Source organism: Pogona vitticeps, chromosome 1 (genome assembly GCF_051106095.1).
Source record: "Pogona vitticeps strain Pit_001003342236 chromosome 1, PviZW2.1, whole genome shotgun sequence".
NCBI lineage: Eukaryota > Metazoa > Chordata > Lepidosauria > Squamata > Agamidae > Pogona > Pogona vitticeps.
This window is the reverse complement of record NC_135783.1, coordinates 37,799,986-37,820,858: the sequence shown is the minus strand read 5'-3', so window position 1 is coordinate 37,820,858 and position 20,873 is coordinate 37,799,986. Positions and strand designations below refer to the sequence as shown.

The following is a 20,873-nucleotide window of genomic DNA, read 5'->3' as shown; positions in this document are numbered from 1 at the left end:
TCTGTTGGATTAAAAAGCCTTAAGGTCACTGAATATGTTCACTCCAAGAACTAATTTTTTACTTTTTCTAGTCCAAAGTGGAGATGCTCGACAATCTGCTTGATATTGAAGTTGCCTACAGCCTGCTCAGAAGTGGTGGTCAAGATGGGGATAAAGATCCAATAGATGTGAACTATGAAAAGCTCAAGACAGACATAAAGGTAAGTAAATGTGGAAGAAAGGGGAATACTGGATATAGTAATGACTTATTGATTTCAACTTTCCCAGGCAGGATTGGATGGATTGTTCTCAACAGCACATGTAGTTATTTGCTTATAAATATTAGACACTTGTAACAACAACCTTACGCTGTAGAATCCCATGTCTATCCCACCATCACCCATAGGTGGATGGATGGATGGACTGATTTAAATAACATCCTGAATTGCTTATCCAGACTTCAAGCACTCCAAAAGTACCAAAGAAATAACACAAAACATGTCATCAAATTATATAAAATGTTTATTCTTTACACAAGACCTCTGTCATTTCTATTGAACACATGGCATTTATGTTTAAATAACATTTTTATTCTGTATCCTTACTCCTTACTTGCTTGGCCTTGCAACAAAGCAACATTTTTAAAAACTTCAGTTTGTCACATAATGTTCAAAGTTCCAAAGAGCCATAACCTAACTTCACCATCCATTATTCTCTGATGTACACATTTTTTTTACTTAATATATTTGTGGCACGATTATTTATTTATTTATTTTTTTATTGATAGATAGATAGATAGATAGATAGATAGATAGATAGATAGATAGATAGATAGATAGATAGATAGATAGATAGATAGATAGATAGATAGATAGATAGATAGATAGATAGATAGCAATTATTTGTGGTTTTTATGCCCAGCAAGGCTTCCAGCTTGGTTAATTTTTTTGTTAACTTTCTTCACAGGTATTAGACAAAGACTCAGAAGAAGCCAGGATCATAAAGCAGTATGTGAAGAATACCCATGCAAGCACCCACAATGCTTATGATTTGAAAGTCACGGAGGTAGGATCTGAAAATATTTGAAGTACAGAACTGATTATTTTACACACTTTGTCGTTCATTACTTATTATATTCTATATTGTGCCAAGGACCTAACTACAGTAGACACTCGATTTACAGAATTAATCTGTATTGGAATGGTGGCCGCAGGTCGAAAATCCATAGGTCGAGGGCCCATTTCCCATAGGAATGCATTGAAGACCCATTAATCCGTAACGGGCTGAAGAACAAATACCCCCACCACCAAAAAAAGAAAATAAATGCAAAAAGCAGCACCTCACCGGTCCAAAGGGGTCCCTCACTGCCACCATCACTACTGCCGAAGCCCTCCAAGGGCTTCCCCGCTGCTATGGGAGGCCTCTTGGAGGTCGTCCGCCACCTTTGGTGGGCTTTCCCGGTGGGTAGGCCCAGTGTACCCTGGGAAAGCCACCAGCGGCAGCAGCGGACAACCTCTAAGATGCCTCCCATGGCGGCAGAGAAGCCCTGGAAGGCCTCCGGAGGTCCCCCTCGCCGCCGATCGTGCCTCCGGAGCTTCTCCAGAGGCACGATCGGCAGCAAGGGGGACCTCCGGAGGGCTTCTCCGCCGCCATGGGAGGCATCTCAGAGGTCGCTGCTGGCAATTGTGCCTCTGAAGCACAATCAGCGGTGGGGGGGAACCTCCAAGATGCTTTCCATGGCGGCGTAGAAGCCCTGGAAGGCATGCGGAAGCACAATCGGCGGCCTATGGAGCAGAAGGGCGAAGCGGGGAAAGCGCCAAATTTGAATTTGGCACTTTCTCCGCCTCCCCCTTCTGGTCCATAGGTCATTTCTCTGTCCGCAAGTCGAAGTGCAATTTTGCAGCCAGAAAAATCTGTAAGTCAAAAAGTCCGCAGGTGGAGCCGTCTGTAAGTCGAGGGTCCACAGTAGATACATGTTTTGTATGCAAACCTGTAATAAAGGAATAGAAGTTCTTTTGTTACTTAGGTTTATCTGTCCTACTTCCTGGGGCTGGTGCCCTTAACTAGCTTAAATGACTTGGCATTATTTAAACTACCCATCTGCAAGACTAGTACTTATGAGAAATAAACAAGGTTGTAGATCAAAATGACCTTTATGGCTACAGAAGGTTGCACTATCTTAACTGAGTTGAAATTAGATCTTAGAAAAGGTACATTTTTGGACTACCAAATTCCAGAACCCTTTAGCCAGCAAAGCCAGTGGCCACGCTGGCTGTAGGAGTCTGAATTGTAGGTCGACGTGGTACCGTGGTTATTGCTTGCCAGAATCCCATGTCAAGCAGAATTTGAAATAGAGTTTTGAAGCTGATGTTGTGTCAGATGATGGCTAGGATGGAACTCTGGTTAGCATTCACCATGGTAAATATTGATGCCAGTGTAACAGCCAGTGTAACAGCCAGCATATTCTTTGCTGAGTAAAATAAGAGACTGGCCAGATCCCATCCTGACTGCCACTGTTCAAGGCTAATGGATGTATTGTGTGATACCTCCAGTTTTTTATAATAGAAATTAGACCAGGCTCCTTACAATTCTGCCTTGAAGTTCACCCACTCAGCAACTTGTATCAAATTTGTCAAAAAATGTGAAACAGAATTAAGTACAATTGTGCACATTCTCTGTTAAAAGGGAAAAAGCTAAACCTAACTCTGCAGTTTAGGGAGAAATGAGAGCTCAGGTGTATAGAACTTGGGACTAAACAATATTATATCTGGGATCAGTTGGTATCTTTCTTCCTAAAAGCAACTGTTTTTAGGGTATGCATGTTAAAGTCAAGGGAGATGGGTGGTCTAACTATATCAGACAAGAGCAATCCCAAGTATTTCCCCCACCCACCCATCCACCCCAAATTATTTTTAAAAAAGAAAAATTACACATATTTGGTGTAAATGGCAAATTTAAGCCTCAAAAAGACTAGTTCTGGGATGGAGAGGGACAAAACAAGACAAAATTGGGCAATGTGAACATATTTTGTGGTTTCTTTTGGCTCCTGCAACTGACTTCAAGATCCCAACTAGCATGCTGAATTAGAAGTCCTTCCAAGCAACTGTCTAATGCATTTACATCAGCCTGAAACCCTTCAAATGTTTTAATACATTTCTTGTATTTAAATACAGCGTGAAATATTTCAGTTTTCAATTCCTCTCTCCCAGCAACCAAAAGTAATTTTGAAAATCCTATTCCTAGAGGGAGTATCTGAATGTGAACTGTTATATGCAGGTTCATGTCAGTAAAAAGCTCTGTGTAGCTCTATGTGCACAGATTCATTAATACCTGAGAGTAAATACTGTTCTGCCACACATTAAATCTTTTGTTCTTCACCTTACAAAGATTTTCAAGATTGGGCGTGAAGGAGAAAGCCAGCGTTACAAGCCATTCCAAGAATTACACAATCGCCAGTTGCTCTGGCATGGCTCTCGTACTACCAATTTTGCTGGTATTTTGTCCCAGGGTCTCCGAATTGCTCCCCCTGAAGCTCCCGTGGTACGTAAAATGCTAATTTGCTGTTTGCTCATGTAAATGGTGCATTTTAAATTTCCACTGCCCCCAAAACTCAGTCTGAGTGTTATTAATAGAAATAATAGAACTTTATAATTAGCCAGATATTGGAAAGTTATCATTTTAAGCCATTTCAAATGTGGTTCAGGCTTACCACAGACACAAGTTATTTACCTCGGATGTTAGTCTTCTAATAATGTCTGGGACCATTATTTCACCGGGTCCCTATTAATGTGGAGAGAAAATTAAGCATACATTCATATTCCAATTTTTTTCCTTTCTGTTACATTTGAAACCTTGGTAAGATTTGTTTTTTTATTATTTTTAAACTATTATGGTCAACCTTTGTTTTAAAAAGAAAAATAAAGTGACAAAATTTACCTGTGGAATGGAGTTTGCCTGTGATACAGAAGGCTTAGGAAAAGGAAACATTCTTCCCGGTTCATGGGAGGCATCTTCTATGAGCAGAACTACCATTCCTGGAAGGTGTCTTCATATAATTTTCAGAAATGTCCTTCCCTGCTCAATATTTGATAGAGAAAGTGATAAGTAGAACAGCACCCACTTCTACTGTGGCCTTTATAGACATGTAAATCCAAATCTAATTATAGGCAGAAAATAAACATGAAGGAGAATGATTTTGTAACAGAGCTACTAGTAATGAAGACTAAAGTTAAGGATGGCATTGAGTGTCAAATGTATTTCAATCTTTCAAGCCATAACATCTGTACACCAGCTTGCAACAAATCATTCTATGCAGTCCAGAGCATTATAATTAGAGATGGGGGTATTCGTAGATGAATACGAATATCCCTGCACAGGTGGAAATACTGAGGGTCCGGCCCCATGGAGCCAGACCGTCCACTCATCTTTTTAAACGGGCATATAGCATCTAATCTGCCCTGCTGTGTTGTTTTTAATCTATATCCTTTTACGTTGGAACTGCTTTATATGATTTTATTGTTTTTTAGCGAAATATGATTTTATCTGTCTTTGTTCTTTTAAAAATTTGAAAGCCACTTTGAGCTCCATTGGAAAGGCAAGGTATAAATGTAATCAATCAACAAATAATAAATACTAGTGGTATGTCTGCAAATTGTACAACAGCAAAAGTCTAGATTTACTTCTTAACTTATGGCAATTCACTGTTGAGATTTACACCAAATGTGATACACTGGAGCATATAACTAATACTGATATATTTTCAGGTTTATTTCACTGGACAAGGAGATGTAGGTTGTCTTTAGTATCTTTATTTTCATACTAGACTTCTCTGTTTAGGTGATTTTTGGGAAATAAAAAATTTCCTCTTAAGATACAACTTCTGCTTTCTTTTTAGACTGGCTATATGTTTGGTAAGGGTATCTATTTTGCGGATATGGTATCCAAGAGTGCCAACTACTGTCATACCTCTCAGACTGACCCAGTCGGCTTAATCTTGCTTGGAGAAGTTGCCCTTGGAAATATGTGAGTAATGTGTTATTAAAACAGGAGTGTTTGTACTTACATCAAAATTTACATATAAAGTATGATTTATACTGAAGTGTTGTATTTGAAAGTGGTGAAATGATTTCATTCACCTAAAGCTGTTTGTCAGCTCTGAGTAAATGTACTGCTCTGAAAATCCTCCTCTCTGTTTCTTAGGTATGAACTTAAAAATGCTTCCCACATAACCAAGCTCCCGAAAGGAAAACACAGTGTCAAAGGTAAAATCTTACTGGAAATATTGTTACAATGCTATGGCAAATTTGATATTCAGTTTATATGATATTCGGAATTGTTCTGTACTTTCGGCTAAATTTATTTAAGCATTGTGCAGAAAGACAGGCCTTACTGTATATTGCTTAATAATTTCTTTAAATTATTGGACTAATATGATGTTACATAAAAAAGGCAAAGCTAAACTTGAATAGTCCATTTTAACTAAGTGCAAATCAAAGAGCTAGCAGAAATGAAAAAATAGTTCTCTTCATACATCAATATTAATATGCTATGCTAGATCGATCTGGGAGTTTGGATATGGGGAGATGTAAGTCCAGTTTCCCTGCTAAACAGGAAAGCTTGCAGCTGTACCTAGATCCAGCCACCTTTTCAATCTCAGAGTAAAGGATTGCATAAGTCACTGTGCTGTTTTTTAAAACACAGGAAGACCAACCCAAAGGAATATTTGATAGATTGTGTAGGAGAATTTTAGGAATCCAGGGCAAAATCTTGTTAAAGAAACATGCAGGAATGAATTAATAATAAGTAAATAATTACAAATTGCAGTTTGTAATTGGAGCAAGCCGGAAAATGCTCCATTGATGGCCGTATGGCTTTTGTGCAGACAAGGGACTAGTGAGCATCTTTCAGATGCTAAGGAAGAACAACTGTGCATATTGGATCATTGGAAGTACAATTTTTAAAAAAAGGATTCCTCAGTGTTAAAGTTGCCATCCTAAAAATCGATACGGGGGCCAAGTCTCACTGAATGCCACAATTGATACCTCTTAGTAAACATGTATAGCAGGGGTCGCCAACCCCTGTCCGTGGCCTCATGCTGGTCCATGGGCTTCGCAGGACCGTACTGTGGAGACAGCTTTCCTGTCCCCCTCCCCACACGCATGCACATGCGCAGGTGAGCGGGCACGTTCTCAGATGGGCGTGGACAGCTCGCGTGCATGCATGCCCCACTCACCCGTGAGCATGCCATGCCCACCCATGCATGCGCCCAAGCGTGCCATGCCCCCGAGCACACCACGCTCACCCACACATGCGCGCCATCCCCCCGCAAGCACGCCACTCCCATCCGTGAACGTGCCACACACACCCCACAAGTGCGGGTGTGTCCCTGCACACAGACCCTGCTGTGAGGGTTCGTTGGGGTGAACTGTTTTCTCCCCAATAAACGGACGAGGCACTGGCGGCAAGTCAAAAGGTTCTACATTTATTCCAACATTAACATCAACTGGGTTTCCCCCCACAAAGGGGTTCAAGGATTCTTGTAACACATGGCTCGGTTTTAACGGAGTCCACAAACTATGTACAAAAGGGTTCGTTGTCTCTGGATTCCAGGGGCCGGTTGTAGATGGCACAGGCTCCAGTCCAGGGTCCAAAACTTCTTCCAAGGAGATCAAGGGTAGTGTCTCCTCGTCCCCACTCCAGCCGTCCCAGGAGGATCCCTCTCCTCCATCGGCACCCCAAGGGCCGGGTAACCCCCCAGCTTCCTCAGTTCGGCGATATGCCATTGCTTCTTTCTTTCAAGTTCCCTGGCAACCGCTTCTCTCTCCTCACGGAGTTTTCTCCTCCACTCCCTAGCTTCCGTTTCCCCCCAATATGAGGGTCGGGGTTTCAAACCGAGCTGCCGGCGCTTTTCCGCCTCCTCATGAGGAACCCTGACCTGTTCCCACTTGTGGGTCCAGGGGTCCTCCATCCACACCCATTCCCAACCGCCTGGAATATCCCTTGGTCTTTCTCTTATATCCCCTACCCCTGCTTCAATCTCCTCCCCTCTGTTTCCCGCCCGAACTCGCCCCGGTCCCCTGGTGATTTTTAACTCTTTCATGACCTCCTCCAGGTCATGGGTATCTACCCCCTTGTTTAGGGTGAGGGATCCGACGCTTTCCTTCCCCCAATCAGGGGTTTCCACGCTTTTCTCTTCCCGTCGCGGAGGGGATGGTGGGGGGGGGAGGTCTGTGTGTGGTGGGTGCTCTTCGGGAGCGACGGCAGTCCTATCATGGCCTCCATCTTGGGAGCCTCATACCTGCCCCCCCAACTGGTGTGCCGTTCCGAAAAGGTTGGGGGCCAGATGTATTGCACAGCACTGTAACAATCTTCTAGAGATATTATTTCCCATAAACGATCGGAAAACCCATGCTGAGCTGCTTTGAATTCTGCGTGTCTGCGCTATTTTTAATAACTCAGCAACTTCTCTAGTACTGTACCTAAATGTTTCCTTTCCAACATTGCATTTTTGAGATGGGAGTGAAGGAAATATTTATGATACATATAAGTTGTGTGACAGAAGGTTCTAGCAGAGGTCTAATCAGACTGGATTGATCAGTTATCTAGCTACAACATTCTATTTAAATCTTGTGAGCAAGAACACAGTATTTTTCTCAGCACCTTTCCTATTTTCCGGAATCATAAATACTGCAGTACAAATCAGATCAGCTTTGAATGATTTTAATGTACATGTGAATTTATCAACTTCATTTGTTTGTTTTCCTCATATGTAGGTTTGGGCAAAACAGCACCAGATCCTTCAGCCACTATATCACTTGATGGTGTGGATGTTCCTTTAGGCCCTGGAATTCCCTCTGGAGTTAGTAACACTTGTCTTCTGTATAATGAGTATCCTTTGAAAAGCATTTTTCTAGAAGTATCAGAGTAGAGTCTGCCTCTGTGCCTGTCACAAGGTGGCTGACTGCTTTCAGCTAAAAGCTGCCGTCCACAAGGAATACTGACCTTTAACGTCAGCTTGTGAGGTTTATAGCAGGTGGTTTATTCTGCAGTTTGGAAAACAACCTATATGATGACCTTGGCTTTCAGCAGTCAGGAAGTAAAATAAGGGGTCACGCAGTCTCTCCCACACCCATGCCCAGTCTGAAATGAAAATCTGTTCTCTGTAGTTATCATTCTGACAGAGCTATGCTCCCAGCTTATCAGTCAACAGCTGGGGTGGTGGTTTGTAAATTTTTTGACTCTATCCCTTCCTGCGGGAGAAAAGGATCATTGTACTATATATTACTTAGACCTCGTCTATGATACTTCTGCAACATGCTGTACTTCTCTACGCAACAGTTCAGAAATTACATGGTGTAATGAATGCAATAGGCACAAGCTGATGCCTTGCGTTGTCAAATAATTGCTCCATCTACCTAGTCATATCTACATGGTTCTGGAGAATATAGTAAGCACATTAGTTTTCCTGCACCTATGATAGCTGCCAGTTTGATTCCAGTGACTTTTTTAAAAAAGCTGACCAAATTTGAGCTTTAAAATTGTAAACATTATAATCTAGCACACTTAAAAGAACATTTACAGCGGTGCCTCGCTAGACGATTGCACATGCGCAAGACGATTGGTTTTTGCAATCACTATGGTGCCTCGCAAGACATTTTTTTCTATGACCGTGCTCCACAAGACTTTTTTTGAGACCGATGCCTCACAAGACTTTTTTAGACCAATGCTTCGCAAGCCTTTTTTTTTTTTTGACCGATGCAAGATTATTTTTTCACAAGACAACTTTTTTCACAAGACGACGATTTTCACGGAACAAATTAAAACTGTCTTGTGAGGCACCACTGTATTCCAATATCAATACCCTATCCTCAGCTGTGAGGATATATAGGACAGCTCCAGAAAACTAGCCATGTCAGTCTGCTGCAGCAAAGACTCTTGTGGCATCTTGAGGGGTAACTAGTAACAGCTAATCAGAACGTAGAGGTTGCTTTTTAAGCTGCCACAAGGCTTTTTGCTGTTCAGAAGAGCTGCTGCTTTGGATGCCTGCTCTTGCGGGTGTTAAATCTTATGACAACCTGGAATTAGACATTCTCGACTGTGGCCCTCTAGGAGGGGTGGGCAAAATTGAGCCTCCGCAAAGGTACTTTTGCCACCCCAAAGAAAACCTTAGAAGTCTCCAGTAAAAAAATATCCCTGCTTTTGAAGTAGAGAAAAAAATAGGCGGTGATCTCAGCATATAGGGGTCAAGGCTACCCACCCACCCACCAAAAAAACAAAATACAAATCAGAAGTATTTGTCTTTTTTTTTTTAAGTGAGCATTTCAAGCCATTTCCAAGCTTGGTGGGGCCTATGAGAGGGTCTGGGGGCAAGAATTCAAGCCTTTAAGCCCACTGAGATCACTCATTCCTGCACTATGGCTATTACAGAGCTTCATCTCTCCTACAGTATTAAAGGATTATTAACGCTCATTTGATTTGGCAGCCTTTAGGAATGGTTAAGCTGCTGCAGTTTGTAATGAAAGGCAAGTATCCTACTGAAATTAGTACACAGAAAGGAAATCGTGGAAATGGCCCCAGCTATATGACTAGTTGCATTACAGTACCATGCCCCATAGCCGCAGCTGTTTCCACAATTTCTTTTGCACACATACTAATTACAGTAGTGTTTAATGATTTGTATTTGTACTTTTACGGTATATTTTATTTTGAGCCACTTAAAACATTTGTGTTGTATTCAGCATTGGACTTCTACGAGCAGAATAGTGGAATTGGGTGGGGGAGCACTCGTTCCTGCTACAGTCTTCTTTACAGTTTAAAAATCTGTTTGAAAGAGCTGGAAGACCCTATGAAATTGGTTTTCTCTGAGACTAGGCACAAGGAAGGAAAGAAGGTACCATTAAAATGTTGAAAATGGGCCAGAGAACTTTGTGATCAAAGAAGGAGGCAGGAGTTCTAGAAATTCTACAATGGTTTGAAAACTGCCCTCCATACATATGACTACATAAAAATACGGAAAAAATGGTAGAGGTAAGCAATTTTGTTTTTCTGTTGATTGTGCAAAAACTTTAGTGTCACATAACAATAATGCTCTTCATAAACTCTTTTTCAAAATTTTCTTTTCCTTAATGCATTATTTTAGATATATTGTTTACGATGTTGCTCAAGTAAATCTGAAGTACCTGCTAAAACTGGATTTCAATTATAAGACATCACTCTGGTGAACAAGAACTGGACTTACTAAAACATTAATACTGTAAAACCTTTTGAAATGCCTAAGCATTGACTCCTGCTGCTAAGATGCAAGAAATACGTTGCAGAGCAATGCTGAATCTAACTTTAGTCCATCACCTTAGCAAGGTTTTTTATGCACATGCAGCAACATAATAGAATTGAATATTATGAGAATTTTGTGGGTTTTTTTCTGTCTTTGCCTCCCCTTGATTTTTTCTAGATTGGGGGCTATTGAGTGTCTTTTAACTGACAGACAAAAGAAATCCAAATACTCTTGATTTTAGCCTTTTTGTAAGAAAGATAGGGAGGATAGAGTTAGAATGGTTGAAAAACATTTTGGGTTTTCTAAAAAAAAAATAAAAGATCATCTTTAGCTTCTATTATGAATAAATGTTAAACGTGTTTATTTTGAAGTAAAAATAAAAGCTAATTTCTTACAAAGTCTTTATGCTTATGCTGCAAAACCTTTATTGCTTTCAGTCCAGGCCTGTGGTCATACTATGTCAGTTAATGCACCAGGATTAATATTTGTGTAGCGAAGTCAGTGGCATGACAGAAGCAAGTGTGGCAATCCTGACACACTCCTCAGCGCCCTTGGAATTCCACTGGATGACAGTCACAACATTGATATCAAGCAAAACCAAAGTTTACAATTCATACTACGATACTATATTGAGTGAACCAAAAAGTCACATAAAGTTGTCTATACACATACCCCCATGAACAGTTTACCAAATAATGACCAGCAAAAGCCAAGTGATTTTGCATCATCCAACCCAGTACTCGTACCTTGTTCTATCCTCCTCCTGTGTGCCATCACATTTCTCATGCATTTAGCTATCATGAACCAGAACTTGCACAGAACAGCCATCTGACCTTTTCACCAAAGGATCTGAGGTTACATGGCCTTTATCTTGCAGTGGGGACAGTGTTATGCCATGTAATGCCCCCATATCATATGGGAAAGTATGCATTACCTTGATTAAAAGGACACCACCTAAAACTGGTTCATATGAAAAGCACAAGCTTGTCATCTCATAAACCTGATCTCTGCTCTCAGCTCATCTGTGAAAAGGGATGCAAATGCATTTATGACACCATTGATTTAGCATAAAAATTAATTAAAGCATAAATATTTTAATAGGATGAATTGGGCTAAGGTCTACAACAGCTTATACCAAATAGCACACTTTAGCCTTAAGATGCTACAAGCTTTTTGTATTTTAAACTACTTTTCTGCAGGCCAAGACTATGTCCCAAATAAATTTACATACTGCTCCAAAAAAGCTGAAGTTCTGTACCCTGTATAAACTAGGTTTATACAGTCACAGGTTCTGAAGTCAACCAAGTTACTTTGGCAGAAATCCCACATGCACCTCTCCCCATTGCTGCCAGTAAAAATACAGAAATATTAAATATTTAATACTAAACTTTTATATATTTTGATATTGATTTCCCAATTTCTTTTAAGTGACTGGCTGATCATACACATTTGACCTATATTTTCTTAGGCTCTATACGACCTCTACAAGTTCCAGTCTGTAAGCAGAAAAGCAGGAATAACGCCACTGTCACATACAACACATATTGATAGGCTGCTTAGTGCCTGCCACAATGCTTCTGTGTATTCTCTGGGGCTTCAGTAACAACCGATACCTCTTTCAGAAGTTTCTGAGCACTTTTCAATGTGAGGTAACTTTCATGAGGAAAAAGGATAACTGCTCCATTAGACAGGTACACTATCAGGTACACATTCTTATACCACCTAATTCCAGATTGTTTCTTAATATAATTGTCATTTACTAAAATTCTACTTTTAAATTTGCTCTCCACTGTGTATGTAGGAACCAGAGTGATGGACTAGGACTCAAGAATTCTGGATTGAAATCCCCAGTTAGCCGTTGAAATGTGCTAACAAGTTACAATGGTTAAAAACCACTCTTAAGTATTTCCTATACCTTGAAACCTTATTAGGTAGTTATACCCTGTTTCCCCAAAAATAAGACCTAACCTGAATATAAGCCCTAGTATGATTTTTCAGGATGCTCGTAATATAAGCCCTACCTCCAAAATAAGCCCCCGTTAAGTGAAACCCCACCCTCCACCATCGTGCAGCAACAAGAATGACATTACTGTATTTGAATAAATGTACCGGTAAGTTGTTGTAAAGGAAAAAAAATTCCATGAAAATAAGCCCTAATGCGCTTTTTGGAGCAAAAATCAATATAAGGCCCTGTCTTGTTTTCAGGGAACCACGGTACCCCAGATTCAACTTGACTGCACATAACAAACCAATGTACTGTATACAGTACAGTATATCCTATTCCAATCATATAAAATAGATATAATTAGAGCCCCAAGCCTCTAAAGAAGTGGGCAGTGGTACAGCATGACTGATACTACCACTTCCTGATATGAATGGCAATGTATGGAAGGGGCAGTATGGGGTGAATCTTAAAATACCTGGCCAGTGGGATTTCCACAGACATCTAGCTGGGAACTGGGCCATACTCCCTTTGGTCTAATCCTGCAGGCATTTAGACTTTTGTGTGTTGGGAACAGATTAGCAAAATAGGAGTCTGCGTGCAACCACTTTGGCCAGAAGGCACAAGCACATCTGGAAGGTGCAAAGTTAAAATATGTATCTGGAAACGAATTAAGCAGGCTAAGGGCTGTACAGCAAAATATTTTTACATAATCGTAACTTGGACCACTGAGAAAGAGAAAACTGTATGTTATGGAGGCTGCGATTTCTAATCCGCGTTCTGACTTTAAAAGCGGGCCTGTATTTATAGCATTATATGCGTAGGGCTTACTCGTGTACAAAGGAGTCAACCCCACCGCTTACAATGAGACATTAGTTTTCCAAATAAAGACACGGGTGGCGCCCTGTACATACTGTATAATGGAGATTAAAAGCCGTATAAGGAGCGGAAACGGGAGATCTCGGATACAGTACGGGACTAAAGAACTCCAGACATACACACAAACCTAAGAAAAGTGACTATGAAGTGAGGGCTGCCTCCTACGTCCCGCCTCACGACGCCCGATTCCCAGCGCATAGACTCCGACAGCTCAATTAAGTCGGTACCAAATGACGTCCAAACCCGAGTCCCGCTGTGTGACAGAACCATGCACGAAGGTTTTGCCGGAGGACCCAGCCGTCACCTCGCCCCGCTTCAGTCCTCATGAAAAAGCAGAATACAGTAAATCTCATGGCGGTTTAATAAGCTACACAGGCACGGCGCGCGAAGCCCACAGCCCGCTCGCCTCGGGCTTGGAGAAACCGGGACAGGCTGAACCGCTAGCGCGGCCTCCACACACACACACACACCCCAGTCCCTCTCCCTCTCGCCCTGCCCTCCCCCGTTTCTCCAGTCACGCAGGCTGGAGGACTGAGTCGCCTCCCCCACAATGCACCGCGACCTGCAGCCTTTGAAAAAGCGGCGCGGCTCCTTCAAGATGGCGGAGTTGGATCAGCTGCCTGACGAGAGTGAGTAGCGACCTGTGCCCCGTGCTCTGTCCCGCGGCCGGCCTTTCCTACTCCGCTGCTCCTAAAGTAATGGTTCCGGGTACGGGACCCTTCTCCTGCGCCCCTTTCGTGAGCCACAAGCATCGCTCCGCTCTTGTTGTTGTTGTTGTTGCCGCTGCCGCCGGCGCCTGCTTACCGCTGGCTGTTCTTGCTGCTGCTGCTCCTGCTCCTTCTGTTGTTGTGGGGACTGGAGCGAGAGCCGTGCGGGGTCGGAGCCACAGTCTCCTCCCTCAGTGCCTGGCCCCGGCCTAGCTCTGTTCTCTCGTGTCGCACCCCCGAGCTCTCTCTTTGGGAAGCCGTTCGGCGTATTGGGGGGGGGGGGTTGGGAGCCCAACAGAGCAGGGCCGGAAGCCTCTGTTATGTAACCTCCCTTTCTCCCGTTGGGGGAGAGCCGCGCCCTGCACCCCGAGACCTGGGGCAGGCCGGGCCACAGAATAAAACACGCCCTCTTAAGCCGGGTAAAGAAGCGTTGTCTACCGGGTGCTGGGTGGCACTGCGCTGACGTTGCACCTCTCCAAATGGGGAATGAAACCCAGAGTACAGCACCACAGGGGAGATAAAAATTGGGGTGGTGGTGGTGAGGGGGTGTCCCTGACCAGCCATCCTCTTTGAGGGGGCTGACATGTCACTGCTTTCTATGTACAGTATTAGGGAAGGCGTAGATGCTTGCTGTTTACACTGAGTGTACAGCTGCGTAGGAAACAGCTGATCAACTGGATAAATAAATCCTCCTTTCTCACTTTTTTGTCCATACCAATGTGAGGGTGGCAAAGAGCAAGGTACTAATTTCTGTCTTTTATATACATAAAGTAGTAATTTAATAGATGATAATATTTTTAAGCACAGAACCAAAGATGGTGCTTGCTTTGGGGGATGTTCACTCTGTGGTGTCGAATGTGCTTCCAAGGAGTTAGTTTGGCACAATATGAATGTGTAGTTTGTGTCTTGTGTGGTCCCATGTACAATCAGTCTTCTCGGGTTATGGATACACTCTCTTGGGAAGCAAAAACAAGGATTTGTTTTCATTGGGGTCACATTTTCACCAGGGACAGATAACAGTTTCCTTTTCAGACTATTTTGAGTGAATAACATATAGATGTCCCAATAAAACAATGGCTGAAATCCAGTTGTAAACCACAAGTAGAGTAGGCCCATTGAATCTGTGGAACATACATTGGTGTTGATTCTCCAGATTCCCACTGATTCAGTGGGAATCTGGAGAATCTGCCTTACTGCTGGATTTTAGCCACTTTGTCCCCGTGTCTGTATTTCTCAGAGGATTGAGAACTACTGTGGAAGTATACACACCTGATGCTGTTTGAAATTTACATAATGTGATTGTTTAAGTAAAAACATGGATACTGTAGATGTTACACTGAGCAATGTAGATTTGTATAGAACAGTGGTTCTTAACCTTTGTTACTCAGATGTTTTTGAACTGCAACTCCCAGAAACCCCAGCCAGCACATCTATATAGAATAAAAGACATGAACAGGAATATGTACATCAAGCAACAGGCATCAAATATGTCAGAAATAAAAATTGTATGGAAATGTTCTGTAAAATTATTGAGAAGCCCCTTTAAGGCAGATATTACTGAGAAAAGCAATTATATGTTTGAAGAAGTGACCATTGCTGTCATTGTCACATCAAATGGTGTGCAATGGAAAATTGATAACAGATTGTCAAAAAGGTGACCACTAACACGACTTCTGAATTTTTATTTACTATATACCATAGCAGTTTCTAAAGGTGAAGTTGAAGAACTTCTGGCCTTCCAGAACTGGTTGAACTCTACATGTCTCAATCTGAGGCAGCAAGCACCTTGATCAAGGATGTCAGAAGTTGTATTATGTCAATATCTGGAGGACCAAAGACTCCCAAACTCAGTCCTGATCTATTGTAGCTTTTCTCTGTTTGGTACCTTCCATCATCTGACTACTGATCATGCTGGCTTAGTCTGATGGGAACTGTCCATTACTTCAGGGAGAAACCAGCTGGAGAAAGGCTGAAGGCATCAAATAATGTTATTTTAAGATGAGATGTTAAAACTACCTGGAGTGTGTCACTTCAGAAGTTCATATCATTCATATTGTAATAGAGCTTGAAATAATTGGATGGTTAATTCCCTGCCTGTGGAAAACTAGATGTCAGGGAGAAGGTTCTAGTCTGACTTCCCATGTGTGAGATTTCTCAAGCAGTTCCTTGTAGATGCTTGTGACTTGCCACATCCAGTCTGTAATTATACAGTCCTGACTCAAGTTCACTGCTTTATCTCCTGATTTTGAAAACTTAGACTCAAAAGAACAATGTTTAGGTATTATGTCAGGAATTTCACAATCTCAGGGAGCTGCCGCTGAACACGTATTTTTCTTTCTATATCCAGCCCACCCCGCTCTCATTATAGACACATATACAAAGCGTCAGACAGCATTGAGTTTAGATGCTTTTCTGCAGGAAACTGACTGGTTTTCGGCAGATCTAAGAACTCATACCAGAATCTCTTGAAATAGGCTGTAAATCCCACTGATGTCATTGGGGCATCTGATTAAGCAGGTATAGGTCTCGTCTCTTAAGATGTTTAAGAAATGTAGTGATTTATTTCAGGGTGGTTTTGATTTAAATCATAATTTAAATTTTAAAAATCAGATTTTTTAAATGATTTAAACTAAAAACCATTTTTAACATTTAAATCATGATTTAAATCAATTTGATTTTAAAAATATATTGATATCTATCCATCCTGATTTATTTCCATTTTGACTATGCTGACCGGTGCTGTACTCATGTAGCAGTTTGCCTGACAGTGCATTTATTTGAAGTTACACCTATCATCATTCCTGATGTCTTCCAGCTTACCCAGTTAGATTTTGATTTGAAAAAAAATTCCCCACATTTTACATCCTGGGATTTAAAAACATTTATTTGGAAATAAGTCCCACAAATTTAAATAAAATTTAATATCATCAAAAAGTATTAGTACTTGCATCATGGACCATTAATTGGTATTTTCCTCATAACTAGCTTCTAGATGTATGCTGAACTAGTATTTGCTCACTGTCCTCTGAAGATGCCAGCTATAGAGACAGGCAAAAAGTTTGGAAGAACAACCTTCAGAACATGGCCAAAGAACCCTAAAACTCACAACAACCATTAGATCCCGGCCGTGAAAGCCTTTGCAAATACCTTAAATGAAACCAATCTTCCATGACGTAAAGTATCTTTGACTATATAGGAGATTCTACAGTGTGCATAGGAAAGCAGCAGTGTTGATTTATATATCCTAAGAATGCTATTTGCTTCTGAATCTACTTGTAGGCTAAATTCCTATTTGTCTAAGCAGTCCATTCAGAGATATTTACCAGTACATTTGTGAAGATACTCATCAATTGCTGTATTTATCAGTGGAGTAGGCTTATGTTAGAAGAAATCATATTCATCTCTGACTTTTGGACTTCAATCACTTTGAGGTGATTTCTTACTCAAATTTTTGCCTCTATTCTGAGAAAAGCTGGGGTGATTTTTCAAGCATTTATGTATGTATGTATGTATGTATTTATTTATTCATTCATTCATTCAATTTATATCCCACCCATCTAGACTGAAGTCTACTCTGTGTGGCTAACAGTAATCCGTAGAAGTAAAAACAATATAATAAAAATAACTGTAATAATATAATTCAAGATGGCAAAAGTAATTAGGTGATGACAGGAGAGGAAGCCTGCCTAAAGAGCCAGGTCTTAAGTTTGCTCTTAAAAACACCCAGCGAGGGAGCCAGGCAGATCTCTGCAGGCTCTGCAGGTTATCTGCTGTAGTGTTGGATTGTGAATTATAAAGAGTAGGGGACTGTGAGACATGAGGCGAGGGGGTAGAAGCCCTTGCCGGAGTTTCGTCCTCCCTTAGGAAAGAACGGGGGGGGGGGGGAACAGACCTACTTGCATCACCCATCGCGATGGTACAACAGGGAGTGGACACCAGGGAACTAGAATGGGATTTTGCTAAAATAACTATAGCGACTCAGACTGAGGGGGAAATGGCGGGAAAAGAAGAAAGGGGCAAAACCACCGTGGAGACGGGAACAGGGGATATAAAAGGGGCAAGAGACAATATACCCGGGGTTTGGGAGTCAATATGGGTGGAAGATCCCTGGACTGGGAAGTGTGAAAAGGTCTGGGTCACCAGGGAGGAGGCAGACTACAGAAGGAGAAGAGGTCTGCCTCCTCAACTCTTGTATTGGGGGGAATCAGAGGCGCGTGAGTGGCGCCGGAGATTGAGAGAAGAGAAGGAAGCTGTGGAGAGGGAGGAAAGGGAGAGAAGACCAGGGAGACTGGACGAAGCCCGTCTGAAAGGGTTCTGGCCGGACCATGGGCTCCCTTACGAAGAGATGAGGACCCCTTTGACCCCGAGGGGAGAGATGAAACTATACTGCTGATAGACCCAGGAATGGACTCTTTGGACTTGGGTGACAATAATCCCTTTACCAAGGGTCCCTGGAATGATTCTGAGTTTAATCCATTTAACAAGGACATTTGGATGCCATCGTGGGACCCGTTGGTCGTGAGAGACAATGTTGGAGTAGAATTAGAAGCAAAGAACCTGTTGTTCAATGTTCCAGTAAAACTCAGTTTTGATTTTGTAACTCATGAGCCTCTGGTGTCTATGGCCAAACCAGAAGAGACCCCTTTTGAACCCTCACAGGGACAGAAGGCCTTGCTGGTTCTCATTTGGCCATTCTGTCTTCAGTTATAACTTAAGATTGCCAAAGATTTTATTTTAGTTCATACCAGAAGGAACCTTGTGGTTGATGAAAATATAAGCATAAATACCTATACTGGGGGGTAGAGTAGAAGTGAAAACCACAACCCTGTTGCATTCTCTCCTCTACTGTGGAAAATTGGTCTTGATAAATAAATAAAACAATAATTCAAGAAGAATGTAGGACAAAGCAGAGGAGAGAAGAGCATTGGTTTTATTGCTGCTCCCCCAACCCTGCTATTTCACACTGGTCAAGGCAGAAGATAGTTTCACCATTTTTTTTTTTAGCCTGACCATTTTCCCCCTCTCCTTTGATTGCAGTGTAGGGGAGGAGGGAATTACCTGTATTAATTCCAATGGATGCAAAGCTGGCTTCTCTCCACTCATAGTATACCTGGTTGGAGATAATTTGTTTGCAGAGCCCTCAAACTCATCACAGGGGCACCAGCTAACTCCAATGAACTCAAAATTGGTACTGACATCCAGCCATTGGTATATGGAGTTAGCTTTGCACTGTTAGATATCCAAGATATAAATGCAGCAGTAATTTCTCTCTGAGAAATGATTCCATGTTGTTATTTATTTCAGGTTCATCAGCAAAAGCCCTAGTTAGTTTGAAAGGTAAGTCTTTTATTTCTTAGTGGTATTTGTGAAGCTCAATGAATGGGAGATAGTGTATCCAATTTACATATGCGCATCATATGTGTACTAATACACTTGGTTGATTCTCTTGTAAATGTAGAATGAAATTTCTTTATCTTTTTAAATTTTAAAGCGTGTGTATAATGCTTTACATTATAAGAAATGCTCAAAGTGATTAACAAGAATGAAAGTATAAAGAAAACCAGCTAATTAAACAAGCCAAGCAATGAAAAAAATAAACAAAAACAAAAAGGACAACCAAAAAATAGACAAATAAATTTAATCACAAAGCATTGCAGAATAATTTAACCATGCTGGAAAATAGGAAATGAAACTTGTTGGCATTTCTTATACTTTATGATGACACATGTATTTTTTTTCCTATATAGAACTGTAAATGTGAAGATTTGGAAAACAACGTGAAACATAATCTGGAAAGAAATTAGGAAACAAAATTCTGTCTTGTGTGAAAAGCCCATAAACTAAATCCTATTCAATACAGTTCTATGCAAGAGGCCTACATCTGCTTATACATAAGCATTTGTTTTCATATGTGTATATTGTAATTCTGTAGAAAGATGCTTGAGTCAGGAAAACAAAATCTACCTTTGTTGATGTAAAATGTGTGCCTTCTTGATTATTACAATGTCTTTCCTTTCCTCTTTTGTGCTATAGAAATATAGAATCATAAAACTTAATTGGGATGAGGAAGGAGGGAAGCTCAGGGCTTTTTATAAAAATATATTAAAGCTGAAGAATATTTAAATGCTGACTATTCTTTTTGGAGTATTCCATTATCTTTCTGTTGCTGTCCTCTGGGGTTTAGCCAGGTACTCAGGCAAAAATTACCTCATTGAGAGGTAAGCTTATTTTGGAAATTAAACAAGACAATTTGAAATTACTTGTCTGCTGAAAACAAATCCTAGAATAGGAATATACAGTATTTTACAGCATGCAGTAATACAAGTGGATGTTAAATGAAATCATTTTAATATTAGAAACTTTTATTTTCCACTTATGAAGGGTTTTTAAAGAGTATATCTTTCTGTGATGATTTTACAAACATGCACAATTAATATTTATAACACTCCTAACAGAGGGAAGTTTATCCAACACATGGAATGAAAAATTCAGTTCTTTGCAGAAAACACCCATTTGGAAAGGCAAGAATGCAGGGGCCACAGTAGAAATGGTAAGGAGCAACGTGAATGTTTATTGATTTATATTTCTTAAGTTTTTGAACCCAAGGTGTCTTACATGAAATTATCAAGCACTGACTAGATCCAGATTGGCCTTCCTTCATATTTTTAACATTTGGGAAGAGAAAAAAAAGCATCCAGCTTCATGGGCATACAATGAGGTTATAGTTCAAAACATTTTTGGGATTCTATGGATTTCATATTTTAATTGAAAGCTAAGACAGAAATCCTGTGCAGAGTATTGTAAATTAATTGAGGCTAAAAGGTGGAGGTAGTAGTTGAAGCAGCTGAAAACCACCCTGTAAATTAATGGCTGAGATTTTATTTGAGCAGGGGCCTTGGCAGTTCATCCACTAAGCCATCCAGAATAGTCTCAAACCAGCAGTTTCAGAGAATACTCTAGCATCTTCAGCTGAACTGTATTTGGACTGAAAAATATTTGAGAGCCTGCTAGCACATCAGGCATATCAATTTTCTAAATCTAGATAATATAGCTCTTGTTTATCTACTCTCACAGCTTCTGACATAAAAATTCA

At 41.0% G+C, this 20,873-nt stretch overlaps 2 protein-coding genes and 1 long non-coding RNA gene across 4 annotated transcripts in view; 2 read left to right on the top strand and 1 right to left on the bottom strand.

The window, feature by feature from the left end:
- The window catches only part of PARP1 (poly(ADP-ribose) polymerase 1), a 53,565-nt gene extending 42,912 nt beyond the window's left edge, over positions 1-10,653 (top strand). Inside the window, exons 17-23 of the mRNA XM_020786545.3 lie at positions 72-200; positions 946-1,044; positions 3,367-3,519; positions 4,874-5,001; positions 5,179-5,240; positions 7,752-7,866; positions 10,118-10,653. Coding sequence (XP_020642204.3) covers positions 72-200; positions 946-1,044; positions 3,367-3,519; positions 4,874-5,001; positions 5,179-5,240; positions 7,752-7,866; positions 10,118-10,199 — 768 coding nt within the window. The 3' untranslated portion in view covers positions 10,200-10,653. The remainder of the gene's footprint in view (positions 1-71; positions 201-945; positions 1,045-3,366; positions 3,520-4,873; positions 5,002-5,178; positions 5,241-7,751; positions 7,867-10,117) is intronic.
- LOC144585805 (uncharacterized) lies at positions 3,841-14,010 on the bottom strand. The gene is made up of 2 exons (XR_013540366.1): positions 13,878-14,010; positions 3,841-4,053 (listed from the first exon to the last, which is right to left on the bottom strand). It is a non-coding gene; the product is annotated as an uncharacterized LOC144585805 (long non-coding RNA).
- The window catches only part of LIN9 (lin-9 DREAM MuvB core complex component), a 44,490-nt gene continuing 37,186 nt past the window's right edge, over positions 13,570-20,873 (top strand). Inside the window, exons 1-3 of one of the 2 annotated variants that reach the window (XM_020786547.3) lie at positions 13,570-13,702; positions 19,085-19,117; positions 20,236-20,330. In XM_020786547.3, coding sequence (XP_020642206.3) covers positions 13,624-13,702; positions 19,085-19,117; positions 20,236-20,330 — 207 coding nt within the window. In that variant the 5' untranslated portion in view covers positions 13,570-13,623. Of the gene's footprint in view, positions 13,703-14,501; positions 14,521-19,084; positions 19,118-20,235; positions 20,331-20,873 lie in introns of those variants that run through there. The other variant, XM_078382999.1, reaches the window with a different exon arrangement.